General features: G+C 41.2%; 1 protein-coding gene across 1 annotated transcript in view; it reads left to right on the top strand.

The window, feature by feature from the left end:
* Nucleotides 1–352: 352 nt before the first annotated feature.
* Nucleotides 353–14,141, top strand: part of Pah (phenylalanine hydroxylase) — a 57,492-nt gene continuing 43,703 nt past the window's right edge. Inside the window, exons 1-3 of the mRNA XM_042693073.1 lie at nt 353–501; nt 3,609–3,716; nt 13,432–13,615. Of these exons, the coding sequence (XP_042549007.1) occupies nt 442–501; nt 3,609–3,716; nt 13,432–13,615 (352 nt within the window). The 5' untranslated portion in view covers nt 353–441. The remainder of the gene's footprint in view (nt 502–3,608; nt 3,717–13,431; nt 13,616–14,141) is intronic.

The following is a 14,141-nucleotide window of genomic DNA, read 5'->3' as shown; positions in this document are numbered from 1 at the left end:
AGAGCCTCAGCTGTTCCAAGGATAATCCTTCCCCCGCCCCACCACCTCCCCAGTAGAGAATGCCCAGCCAGATGTGAAGGAGCCCCGCTCCTGGCCAGGGCACAGGTGGCCCTGCGTTCTTTGGCTTCTTCCTTCTGTCCAGGGCAGGCTGCCTAGGGCGACCTTCTGTGTCTGCCACACCCTTCTGGACCTCTCCCCTCCCCCGGGGCAGGTGACCTGGGGGTGGGAGGGTCGCTGCCCGGGCCACACCACGTCCGGACAACGCCCACTGGGGGCGTGACCAAGCCGGGGTTGGGGTGGGGCGGGGGAGGAGACACACCTTTTGGAACCTCTCCTTTACCCCCTGCAATGCCAGTTTAAAAAGCTCAACCCCACGTGTTGAGGACAGACCTGTCCCTTCCTGCTGCCCGGAGGAAAAGACTTCGTTTGCTGGGGGTCAGCATGTCAGCTGTGGTCTTGGAGAATCGAACCTTCAGCCGGAAGCTTTCTGATTTTGGACAGGTGAGGCAGGGCAGGTGAGCCCTGGACGGGCTTGAGTCCACACTGTGACCGAGATCCAGGAAGCCCGATGTTTTCTAGTTTGATTGATCAGTCCAGGACTCTTGAGTTCATCTGAAGATGCCGAGAATAGAGAGCAGCAAAGGCTCTTCTCAATGATTGCTTCCCGACTAGAAGCACAGTTGAACTGTGTGTGAGGGGCAGAAAGCACTGATTTCAGTGGTTGAGGATCTGATTTTCTGAGCTGCCCTCAACCTGTGTGTTCCTGGAGATGGCACTCTCCTCCCTTATCTTCTTTCTCTTTGGTACATTTTAAAAGGGTTGGTCCTTAATGATCTGGGGTGGAAGATGGGAACTTTCTAGAACTTTTCTGTGTTTAGACAAACCCTCAACCAGATAAGGAAATGGCAAAGAGATAAATGACATATCATTCTTTCACTTCGGGGAGAAGATGAGGCATAAAGAGCATTTGGAAATTCAGACAGAGAGGCAGAAACTGTGCGGAGAGGAAAATGAGCATGAGTTACCTATAGATGTGCTTTGGGGATGGTGCCAGAATGAAATCACTCTCCAAGATTAGCTGGCTTTCTCTTGAGGTGAAGCCTTGCAGAGGTGGGCACCTGTTAGCTTGACTTGGATGCTCACCAGTCACTGCTGGATTCTGAGATTCGAGACACTGCAGGTGAACTTGGGTTCCTTGTAGGATGAGGAGAACAATTTTCTTTCCAGATTGGGATTGATGAAAAGAGGAGAGTGGATGGCAGCATTAGCCTAACCAGAGAGTGAAGAAACCTGGGCTGGCTTGCTTTTGATCCTAAGAGAAAGACTTCTGAACATGGAGGCAAATGCTTGAAGTTTAGAAGAACTTAATGTGGAAAGAGGTGGCAGCTGTTGAAGGGTACCTGGAGTGGCCTAATTTTCTTAGAGGTCAACAGGAAAAAACAAAGTTGCCCAGTGAACTAGAAACAGGGAAATCCTTTGTCATTTCAAGAAACCCAGGAAAGACTAATGGCTTCTTGTCTCCTGGTAAGAAAAAAAGGATTAAAAAAGGAATCTGAAGTAACAGCCTTATGTTCACAGCTCTGGTAAGGCTTAGAAGAGAGATGGGAGTCTGTAGTAGGCTGTGATTTATGCATAGAGTCAAAAAGGTTTGTGTTCAGATCCTAATTTCATTAACTAAACAGTTGCTTAGCCTTTCTCTGGCTTAATGCTGGCTTGGTACATAAAAACAAAGTACTGCCTAGATCACATTCAAAGTTAAATGAGACAATCCAAATCAATGGTCAGGCCATCATAGGCTACATTAAATGCAACATTAAACATCCCTTTAGAAAGATAACATCGTAGTCCAAATAGGGATATATAGCAGTCCTATAACAGTCTTTTAATTTATTTGGAATTCTCTGTAATCCCATTTGTTGGTAATTTTGGTACCTCTCCTATGACCTTGTTTCATGTGAGGTTCTGGGAAATTTTGAATTCTCAGAACTGAAAGAGTTTTGTCCTAAGGGTCATCAGTATTCATGCAGGATTTATTATCCTAAGTCACTGATAAGAATCTGCCCAACACAGCCCCTTCTTGTTGGGATGGTGTAACACCCATTCCCATTAGTTTCGTTCACTTGCTTACAAGACAGTGATTGTTCTGTCCATTTTCTTCCTCCTACTTTTAGAAACATGCTGTCTATTGGTGGACACATGTAGAATTTTATGCATTATTCTAACACTTAAGGAAGTGTTTCAGTAAAGTTTGGACTATTCTCATAAGTCTGGAGTATGTGCTCCATCTTTGGCATTCTTTGCTATTGAGTTAAAGACATCCATTTAATGTGTCCTGAGATTTTTTTTTTTTTTTTTTGCCAAGACTGAGAGGTTGTTTATGTGTGTGTATAATATTTTTCTTATCATCTTATATAGTTCTATTCATATTCTACTTAAACTCACATTTTCATTTTTCTTTTCTTTTTAAGTGGTATTATATAGTTTGAACTCAGGGCCTCACACTGGCTATTCATATGCCCTCCTGTTTGAACCATTCCACCAGCCATTTTTGTGTTGGTTATTTTTGAAATAGGGCTTCCTTTGTGCCCAGGCCAACCTGGACTGTGATTCTCCCATTTGTGCTTCTTTTTTTCAGGTTGCTGGAATGGCAGGTTACATGCATCACACCCAGGTATGGGTTGAGATGCTGCCTTTTTTCCAGATCTTCACCTTCCAGTCAACTAGGATCTTAAGCTGGAGCCTCAATGTCTGATTGTTACAGTGTTCTTTCATTTTTGTAATCTGAATATTGTTCCACCAGGATTTATGATATGTCAAGGGTAGAGTTATATAGGGGAAAATAAAAAAAAACTTATTTTTGCAGGAAGTGGAGTTTTATAGGAAATACATAAGGCTAAGTGACTTGCCACACAAAAGCCCACAAATGTTCCTGCTTTTAGAATTTTATTATCGTTAAGTCGTTGTACAAGTGAGATGCCGTTCTACAGCAGTTTATAAATACAGTACATCTTGGCTAATGGCACCCTTAAACATTCTCACCCTCCCTCCCAACTCACCCTTTTACTCACGTTTATTTATTTTGTAGGACAGGCTTTTTTTTTTTAACTGTATTTCTCCCTACTTCTTTTCCTTTTGATTCTTTCCATGTTGTATTTCTTAATGTTTTTTCTGGGACCTATTTTGTACCACCTTTAAGGACATCTTGGTTTGTTGTATCTACTAAACCAACATTTTACCTCCTGAAGTGGGTGGGCACATGGCCTATTCAGATTTGTATCTCTGAAAGACACAATATGGATAGTACCTGGCATTTAGTAGGTGCTCATTAAGAGAAGATTTATGGGTCTGATTGATGACTAAATCTGTGGATAACTGAAGCTTCCTAACACTGAACACTGACCCAGGAGTATCATTCATCATTTCATTGCACTGGACTTCATTTTCTGTTACACTATCTGATTCCGTAGAGAATCTATGTAGCTCAATGTAGGCAAAGGCTTCAGGAGAGAAAAAAAACAACATTGTGCTTACTTTTTCTTTGGAAGTTTCATAGAAATGAATGGCTCAGCTGTGGAAAGCGTTTTAACTAAGCATCTGTAATCCTGTAGGAAACAAGCTATATTGAAGACAACTCCAATCAAAATGGTGCCATATCACTGATATTTTCTCTCAAAGAAGAAGTTGGTGCACTGGCCAAAGTCTTGCGCTTGTTTGAAGTAAGTACTTTGTTCATCTGTGTTTTTGGATAATGGCATTAGCAAAGTTCTGTGGCATTTTCCAACTATAAAATGGCAAAAAAAAAAAAAAATGAACGCAGGATCTGAAATTGGAAAACTTGATTTTTCGGCTCAGGTTCTTACATTAACCAACTGTGTCTTCTTTACGTTATTCCATCTCTGATAACACTTGCCTTGTGGCTTCATTTGGACTTTTGTGATGATATCACGTGTTCTGGGGATTAGGCCTGGTGAAGTTCGCTGGTAATCCCAGCTATCCCAGAGGCAGGGGCAGGAGGATTGTGGTTTGAGGCTGGCTCAGAGAAAACATGAGATTTTATCTGAAAAACAAGCTAATGAAGCAAGAGCACTGAGAGAGTGGCTGAAGAAGTTGTGCGCTTGCTTAGTGAGCACGAGACTCTTGTGTTCAGTCTCGTTTCCACCAAAGAACAAACCTAGATGTGTTTATATATAATTATAGTTGACAATTAGACAAAATGAAATGAGTTGTGAGTTACTTCATTTACCAAATTAACATGGATTGTCTCCCATGTCTGGGCATAAGTTAACATATGTTTAGTACTTCTTCCTTCAAACAGCTTAGCCACAAACCGAGTTTTAGAAAGCAACCGATGTTTTTGAAGATGTTACTAGATGTCTTTATATATAAAGTGGTTCTATGATCTATGTGCTAGGGAAGTTTGAGGTTGTACCATTTCAAGTGATTTATTTATTTATTTTTGTACTGATCCCTGGGCTTGAACTCAGGTTCTGGGCCCTGTCCCTGAGGTAGTTTTTTTTTTTTTTTTTGCTCAAGGCTAGTGCTCTGCCACTTTAGCCATAATTCCACTTCCATTTTTTTTGGTGGTTAATCAGAGATGAGGATTTCATAGACTTTCTTGCCCAGGATGGTTTTGAACTGTGATCTTTATCTTTTATGCCTCCTGAGTAGCTAGGAGTACACGTGTGAGCCACTGGTGCCTGATGATATCTTTCTTGTTAATAATCTTTTTTCTTAAATAGGAAATGTATGCACTATTTCCCAGATTTATTACTGTAAGTGTTCTGAATGTTAGGAGCATTAATTAGTATCTTGGATTTTAGGGCTCATTGGGGATTTAGTTTGGCATGGTTTCTTGACTTTTGCTGTTCTGGGGATCAAACCTAGGACCTTATGCATCCAAGGCAAGTGCTCTAGCAGTTGGCAACACCCCATGCGACTCTGATTTCTTTAAGAAAATTAAGCCTAGTGATGAGTACATAAATAAATTGGGAATATACAGATTTCTCTTACGGAAGCGTTTCAACGAATTTAGATAGACACTCTATCCTCCTATACCAAGTAATCCCCACTCCTGAAGCATGGGTTTTATAGGGAGACTTCCTTCCAAAGAGCAAGTATGGAGGGAGGAGGAAAAGAGTCACATCCCAGTGGAAAAGCTTGGTAAACATGCCTCAGTCAGGTGACCGAGATCAACATCACCCAAAAGAAACAATAGAAAGCTCACCTTCTTCTTATTAATGCCAATATTATTAAAGTCATGTTGTTGGTATGTATCCTGGACATAATGTAATAAATAATTGGCACTTCATTGGTGTTTTCTTGTGTTTCCAAACTCATAGCTCCAATCGAACCATGAAGAAACCCTCAGTGGAAGGTCTTTGTACAAAATACCTGACAAGCAGTCCTCAAAAGCTAAGAATGCCTGAAAAATTGACACAAACAGAAGGAAAACATTAGGAAGTCTGAATGTAATGTGATAGCTGGAGTTGAGATCTTAAAATGGTCAAAGACATTAGGTATTAAGTAAAAGAAATTTGAGCCCAGTGTTGGTGGCTCACACCTGTAACCCTAGCTACTCAAGAGGCTGAGATTTTGAATGGCCTAGCCTTTCATGTATAACAACATATCAATATTGTGTGTGTGTGTGTGTTTTTTTTTTGTATGTGTGGGTCATGGGGCTTGAACTCTGGGCCTGGGCACTGTCCCTGTGCTCTTCAGCTCAAGGCTAGGTCTCTACCACTTGAACCATAACAAGACTTCCAGTTTTCTGGTGGTTTATTGAAGATAAGAGTCTCATGGACTTTCTTGCCCAGGCTGGTTTTGTGATCCTCAGATCTCAGCCTCCTGAGTAGCTAGGATTATAGGTGTGAGCCACTGGCACCCGGCATCAATATTGGTTTTTAATAGTAACACATATTCTGAATTCAGATGAGGTTGGTTGCTGCCAGGCTTCCATGCCTTGCACACACTATGCAAGCACTATCTTGTCAAGCTATACCCCAATTCTCTTCTTTTAATTTTATGTACACCATAAGTTTTCGTCGTCGTCGTTGTTGTTGTTGTTTTGTAGAAAACACTGAGTATTACCATTCAAAGCCAGCCCAGGCAGGAAAGTCCTTGAGACCCTATCTTCAATAAGTTACCCCCAAGCCCCAAAACAAAACAACAACAACAGAGCAGAATTGGCGCTGTAGCTCCAATGGTAGAGTGCTAGCCTTGAGCAAAAGAAGCTCAGGCACTGTGGCCAGGCCCTGAGTTGACGTCCCAGGACCAGAAACAAAAGAAAGAAAGAAAATGAAGTGGTGGGGGACATAAATGAATGACTGGGTGAGAACAAGTAATGTGTGGAGAAGACACACAGGGAATTTCTGAGGGAGAAGAAGCATGTCTGAGATTTGCTCTGTGCAGCTGTTTAGCCTTGGTATTTTACAGTTAATCAGATTTTCTTCTTGACAGATTGTCCCTAGGGCCAAAGTGGAGTTAAGAGATTAAGTAATAGTAAATAAAAAGGATGTTTACAATCTAATAGATAAGCCACAAGTAATAAATTACCAGAACTGGGTGGAGTGTGTGTGTGTGTGTGTGTGTGTGTGTGTGTGTGTGTGTGTGTGTGTGTGTGTACCAGAACTGGGTGGAGTGTTTGTGTGTGTGTGTGTGTGTGTGCACGCGCGCGCGCGCGCGCGCGCGCGCGCGCGCGCGCCTGTCTGTCTGTCTGTCTCCACACATTCTTTCAAATTGAAATTGCCCTGGCTACTCATATTCCCGTTATTCAATATCAGACAGTATTCACATTTGGACATACTCTTATTGTTTTCACGAATGATCATGATACCAAAGATTATAAGTTAACATTTTTTGCCCCTTAAGGAAAAAAAAAATCAGATGATTCAAGGCAATAGTCTTTTCTGATCGTCCTCTAGTCCTGGACATCTTCCCAGCCAGGACAATGTTATATGAGTTCAGTAAGTTCCTTCCAGCTCTTAAAATATCATGTGTCCTGTTGTGCACATTGCCCTGCAAACTCTGAGTCAAACCCATGGAGGAGTCAGGATCATGGACTCAGGGAAGGGAAAGTTGTGGCTCTGAGGGCCTCCTGCCTTCTCTGTGTCGCAGTCCTCATCTGTAAACTGAGAATAATGATAACATCTGCGCCCTAGTTCTGACAATTAAATGACTCAATGCACGTGAAAGCCTCTGAACTGTATGTATGTATGTATTATAAATATGGATGGGTGGATACATATATAGGAGTATGCACATATATATATTTGTGAGTGCAAGGTTTCAGATATATATACAACATCTCCCAGTAGAACATGTTAAAGCATCCTTGATTCTCAAATAAGAAAACAGTGAGTTCTGCAATGTATCAACAGACTTCTTGGCTTGGCTAGGTTTGATTCTGCGCCTGGATCCATCTTTTCCTTGAGTGGTCAGCTCTAAGGTCACCTTCCTGTTAAAATCCTATTGCCTTTCCTTAGCTTAGCCCTTTGTAACTATATCAGAATGAGATTGATATTTCCAAAAGAGATGTGCATTACCTTGTTTGCAGGTGTTGGGTGGGGTGGGGGTTGGGATTGAAGTAAATGTTCTAATGACTTAAAGTCAGATGAAGAGGAATATGCTGATGCCTCTACCTATAAAACTGTGAACCTTCCACCACCCTCCTTAGATTGTTTTTAACTCTCGCTTCTTTGCATAGTTATTTGAACATTTTCCATAGCTCTCTACTGGCTCATGTCTCATGCCTTCTTAGGCAAACAGCCCCTGAGAGTCTTTAGGAACGAAGGCTTAGTAATGAGCTACAAAATTAGAAGCAAGTTCTAGGGGAAACTTGTAATGAACAGGCTTCCCACTCTCTTTCAACACCCTGCTAATGAGTCACCTTTCCATGTATTCTCCAGAGAAAGGAGCAAGCAAAGAAGTAGATGTACAGATCTCTGAGCTCTGAGGTTATCTCAGAGGTAGCTTCATATCCTAAATTAGCATCGTTTATTTATTTCGTGGAGGCAGAGATCTTCAGAATAAAGCAAGCTGCCCAAAGCTAGACAGATACAGCTAAAAATTGCGTCAGAATTTTTTTTTTGGTCAATTGGCCTTTTGGAAACAAAATGGAAATGGCACAGAATATATGTGCTACACCCACTTCCTGTGCCCTAACCCAGACCAGAGAAACATTTTCTTACTGTTCCATTCTAATTTAAGTATTCACTTCTGAGTATCTCTATTATTAGATCCTCTGTAGCTGATGAGGACCCTGGAGTGAACTGGAAAATCATCCTTTGTCCTTGTAGAACTCGTGACATTAAAAACCCATTACAAAGCAATGTACAACAAACGCTCAGCTGAACTCCAGGTTCCATGATGGGTGTTCATCCAGACCTGAGGTTAAGGAGGTCAGGGGAGATTTCATGGAGACCCAAAAGGGATTAAGTAGAAATCAGGAGGAATAGAGAAGTAAATTCTATAAAGAACAGTTGATTTATGGGAGGGAGGATAAACAAGTGGTGGTCAGGTAGCACAATCCTTGAATCCTTTTCCATCTACCAACGTCAGCATTACTGGGGACAGAGGAGTCGTCCAGGCAGATACATAACAATTGCAATTGAGCTTTGGACTTTAGAGACCCTCCTGTGACCCCTGGGCTTGGAGTACAGGATGAGAGGTGAATCACGAGGACTGATCTTGGGTACATGGACCATGAAAATGTTTACTCAGAGCACTGTAAAAAATTGAAACAAAGTAAAGGTTTTGAGAAGTGTTCTATGTATTCCTAGCTTCTCCAAAGCTTTTACCATGAAGGGGTGTTGGGTCTTATCAGGAGCTCTTTCTGCATCTATTAAGATGATCATGTGGTTCTTGACCTTCCTTCTGTTGATGTGTTGTATTATATTTTATTGATTTGTGTATGTTGAACCAGCTTTGCATTCCTGAGATGAATCCTGTTCGATCACAGAGTATGATCCTTATGGTTAGTTGTTGAATTTGATTGGCCTCAATTTCAGTGAGAAGTCTTTCATCGATATGCATTCAAGAGATAGGTCCTAGAGTTCTCTTTCTTTGATGAGTCCTTATCTGGGATGAGTAATTTTGGTTTCATAGAAAGAGTTTGGTAGTGATTCTTTTCTATTTCATTGAAGAGTTTGAGGTGTATTGGTGTGAATTCCCCTATGAGGGCCTTACAGAATTCTGCTGTAAATCCATTGGGTCCTAGGCTTTTCTTGGAGGGGAGGTCTTTTATCGCCATTTCATTACTTGTTAAGGGTCTATATAATTGGCTTATATATTCTTCTTGGATCAGTTGGTCTCTAGAAATGTATCTATTTATGCATGTTCTCCAATTTAATATAGTGGCTCACTTGTGTTCCTACTGTGTCTGATCTTACTTTTTTGCTTTGGTTTTCTTAATGGTCTGCTTATCACCTAAAGACTGTATATTTTATTTATTTACCATAGCTACTGTTTACCTCCTTTGTTGAGATGATAGGCTGTATGAGGCAAGGAGTTTTATCTGCTCACTGTTACTCCTCACCACCTAGAAAAGCACTTGTCAATTAGAGGTACTCAATATGATACATTATTTTGTTTCTGTTTACAAATATAATGTCCTTGGGACATTCTTTATAAATGTCTTTGCTGTCTCTAGAAACCTCTGAAACAGCCCAGGATCAAACTTAAATTTAGTCCAAGGCAAAAACATATAGTATTTCAGTTATATGCCCTTCCAGACTAGTCGTGTTTCACATCCTGCCCAGCCTTTCCTTCTCTCTTTGTAGACATACTCAAAACACCACCCAGGTGAATCTATACACTAGACATAGAATGTAACGAGAATTCCCCGAGCATATGTGAGAGTTACTTGTCCATCACTGAGATGAACCACTGAAGAGGAGGAGACATTCACTGTGGCTCATGATGCAGGTGGTTTCCTGTTCTTGGGTCGCTCACTCCATGCTGTGGACTTGGGATGAATGCAGAACACCGTGCAAGCAAGTACACAATGTACAGCAGTGTGCCTCAAAGTAACCCAGCAATTGACAAACCAATGGAGGGACCAGGGACAAGGCATAGCCTTTCAATGCCTACCCCTAGTGACCTACTTCCTCCTTCTAGGCTCCACCTCCCAAGTCTCTACCACCTGCCAATAACACATCAAATTTTGGTTGGGGTGTGGGGAGGTGGGTTCAACCATTGATGAAGTCAGAGCCCTTAAGATCCAAACACTGCCCTTCCCCCATGAAGTCCATCAGCTGACAACCAATCCTACAGGAGACATTTCAGTCTCAAACCATAACACTATCTACGAATCAAATTAAAATTGTGCTAAGAGCATTCCCGCTGTTTCACTCCCATATCTGAACACAAATTAACAAAAGTTCAAAGTGGCCGATAAGTGTATCCAGAGGTAATGAATAGCAAAATCAGGATTTGAACAAAATCAGAATTTCAAAGCCCCCACTCTTCCCTGCTCTTTCCATACCATTCTCCCTTTTGTTTCATAGAATCAAATGGAAAAGGAGGGGAGGAGACCTTAGCTGGGACCAATTCAAGATTTATTTCATAGAAGAGTAATCATGTAGCGAATATTTCAAAATGCCTAGAAGAATTTGAATGGTCTCATAATTTATTTATTTTATTTTTTCCCAGGCCTGGGGCTTGAACTCAGGGCCTGGGCACTGTCCCTGAGCTGCTTTTGCTCAAGGCTAGCACTCTACCACTTGAGCCACAGCACCACTAAGGGCCTTTTCTGTTTATGTGGTACTGAGGAGTTGAACCTAGGGCTTCATGCATGCTAGGCGAGCACCCTACCACTAAGCCACATTCCTAGCCCTGGTCTCATAATTTAAAAAAAAAACAAAAAATGATAAATACTTGGAGTGCTGGATCTGTTAACAAGCCTGATTTGATCATTGACAATGCAAACATGTATCAACACATCACATTGTTCTCTACAAATATATACAATCACTTGCCAATTGAAAATGACATTGAACTTAAATGATCCAGAAAGACAAGTCGGTTTTTCATCTTTGTGAATTCCATAGTATTTGCTTGTTTCTGAGCTCTCTTTACAGTGTTTTCCTTGTGGAATGCCAACCCAAAGGATCTGTTCTTAGTGAAGTAGATAATTCATCTCACTTTACCCTACAATTCCTTCTCCAAGGTCCTGATTAATAAAGGTTGCATAATGACATCTTTTGTGTTTAAATAAACTCTTGGACAAATGACAAAATTGTATTGTTCTTTTTGAGAAGTTCAAGCCTTTCTTGCTTTTTACAAATGTCTGTTTTGAGTGATAACCAGAGTTCTTCCTGTTTTCCTTACCTAAGATGTGTTATGTGTGTGTTTGAGCTAGCTTATAGGCCTGCAGAGAGTTCTTGATTAGCAATAAACATTCATTACTAAACCCATAACCCTAACCAGACTTGGAAATTAATTTTAAAAGCCTCTCTTAGCAATGAGAATTATTGGTTTCTAAGGATCTACACTGATTAGTAAGAAAAAAAATCCAAGGAAATTGTATGCCAAGCTTGAGGGTTAATCATTTATTACATTCATTCAAATGCAAAAGGAATGGTTAAAAAAAATCCAGCTAGATGTTCACTGCCTAACTTAACCAGAAACTTCTCTTCTAAGACTTGGAAAATAAGAAGTTTCACATGATCTCATTATTAACCCCATCTGAGTATTCTATGCTAGCCATTTTCAGGGAGAGAGTAAAGAGTATAATTGCTTGATTTATTGTATATCCAAATCCATGATAATCATTTTCCCAGGACTTTATCATAACAATTTGGGAAATAATGTTTCATAGTAAAAGTAATAAACATTTTAAGAAAAATTAACCTATGATTTAAAAAAAATTGAAGGAATCAAAATTACTCCCCAGCTCATTACTCCCACTTTACGTACATCTGGGAATGTTGTCTACAAGGTTTTATAAATATTGCTGTTACTTGCTTTTTAAGAGTTATGCAATCTTTCACCAAATGATTATACCACAGTATACTTAATCATACTCTTTCCATAGTGGTTTACTTAACTTAGAGATTGGTGAGGAGCTTTGTGAATTCCCCCCATCAGGTAGATTTCCAGCATTAGGAAAACCGAATCATAGGGTATCGATTGTTTCATGGTTATTTCTTAGCCAAAAAATGTGTGTGTGTGTAGAAGTGACTACTTTCAAAGGTGGGGTGTGGGTGGTAAGTATCCGGATCTATGATTCGCTACTTCTGCCACCCTGTGCACACGCCTCCTTGTCCTCTTCCTCTCCTGCCTGCTGAAATCCTTGCACAAATAAGCTCACCAGAGTTGGGTCTGCTTCTGTGCTTGGCTCTACATAAGGCAGTAAGTAACTTGGCTGCCTTTTCTTTAGAAATTTCAACATAGGTAAATAGCAGGCAGAACTTTTCATCGTCTCCTTTTTGTGCGAGCCAAGAATAGATGACATTGCTCTTTGGCTTGTTTAAGAAGTGACCTGTGTTCATCAGGGAGAATTTCCAGAGCACTCACTACCTCTCTGGCCACAGATGTGTGTTCTCTGTGGTCTGAGCACTGAAATATTGGCAGCAGCCGGTATCAAAGGGGAAGGACCAGAAGAAGTGCTCATTCTGTCTCCTGTAGCCAGAGGTTTTATTTTATTTCATCAATTTGTCTTTTAATTTATTTATGTTTATTACTTTTCAGTAGTCATGCAACATGTTGATTTTTTAGTATAATGCATCATGATCAGTGTAATCTCTCCTATCATTCATATCTAGAGTTCTGTTTTGTGTTAATAATAATGAGAAAAGATAACATTTGTGGAGGGCTGTCTGTATCCCTGTCAGGAAAGGTAGACAAAATGATCCCAGGGTTAGAAAACATGGACCTAACCTCTGCTCCTGCTGTGCAGGGTGGCATGCACCAAGTGATGGAGGAAGGACAATGGTAGAGTGCTGCGGTGCATACCTGCCATCCTAGCAACAGAGAGAAGTACAGACAGGAGGATGATAGTCTAGGCTGGCGTGGGCATGCATATGAAATGCTATCTACAGCATAACCAGCACAAAAAGCCGTTAGCAGAGTGGCTTGTGTGGTACAGTACCTGCTCAGCAAGCACAAGACCCTGAGTTCAAACCCCAAAATAGCTTAAAAAATACAATTAACTATAACTTACAAGTTATTTGTGCCTCACAAAGTTATTTGTAACTTACAAGTTACGATACCTATCCTGAAAGTTGATGTGGGTCATAAGTGTATGTGTGTGTGTGTGTGTGTGTGTGTGTGTGTGTATGCATATAACATACACACATATATACTTGTAGGTAGGCAGATAGATAGATAGATAGACAGACAGACAGACAGATAGACAGATAGCCAGACAGATATATAGATAGGGAAATAGATGATTTGTTCTCTTATACCCCCTATTCTCTCTCTCTCTTCTAGGAGAATGATATTAACCTGACTCACATTGAATCCAGACCTTCTCGTTTAAACAAAGATGAGTATGAATTTTTCACCAATCTGGATAAACGCAGTGTGCCTGCTCTAGCCAGTATCCTCAAAATCCTGAGGCACGACATTGGTGCCACTGTTCATGAGCTTTCCCGAGATAAGGAGAAGGATACAGGTAAGAATCGGAGGAATCTCTTGGAGAGTGGCTGCGTCCCAAACAACTGAGGTCTGGTTCTCAAAACTTTCAGAGTGCCATAAGTAGAGGTTCAACTTACTCCTCAGGTTGAGTAGAGTGTAGCCATCAAAGCTGGAATCAGTAGCACTCAGGTGAGAAGAACGGGAAGCAGATATACCCAGTCAGCTGGCAGTGTCCCACGGGGACAAGCATATCTGGCTGCCACGTCTGAATGTTTGCAACCGCGGCAGAGCTCTGCAGCCCAATTGTGCAGCAATGCAAACTGCGTACCCTTGCCAAACTTCACGGGTGTAGAAGAAACCACGGAGGATTTACAAAGAGATGTTCACCCGGAACACGTGACACGTGACCCCACCCTGTCTTTAGAAAATATCAGCATAGGGCTGGGAAGGTGGCTCAGTGGTAGAGCGCTAGCCTTGCATGCATGAGGCCTAGGGTTTGATTCCTCAGTACCACATAAGCAGAAAAAGCCAGAAGTGGTGCTGTGGCTCAAGTTGTAGAGCTC

Source organism: Dipodomys spectabilis, unplaced genomic scaffold (assembly GCF_019054845.1).
Source record: "Dipodomys spectabilis isolate Male_0828 unplaced genomic scaffold, ASM1905484v1 ptg000163l, whole genome shotgun sequence".
NCBI lineage: Eukaryota > Metazoa > Chordata > Mammalia > Rodentia > Heteromyidae > Dipodomys > Dipodomys spectabilis.
The sequence above is the reverse complement of the archived record's forward strand: the minus strand, read 5'-3'. Positions and strand labels throughout refer to the sequence as shown.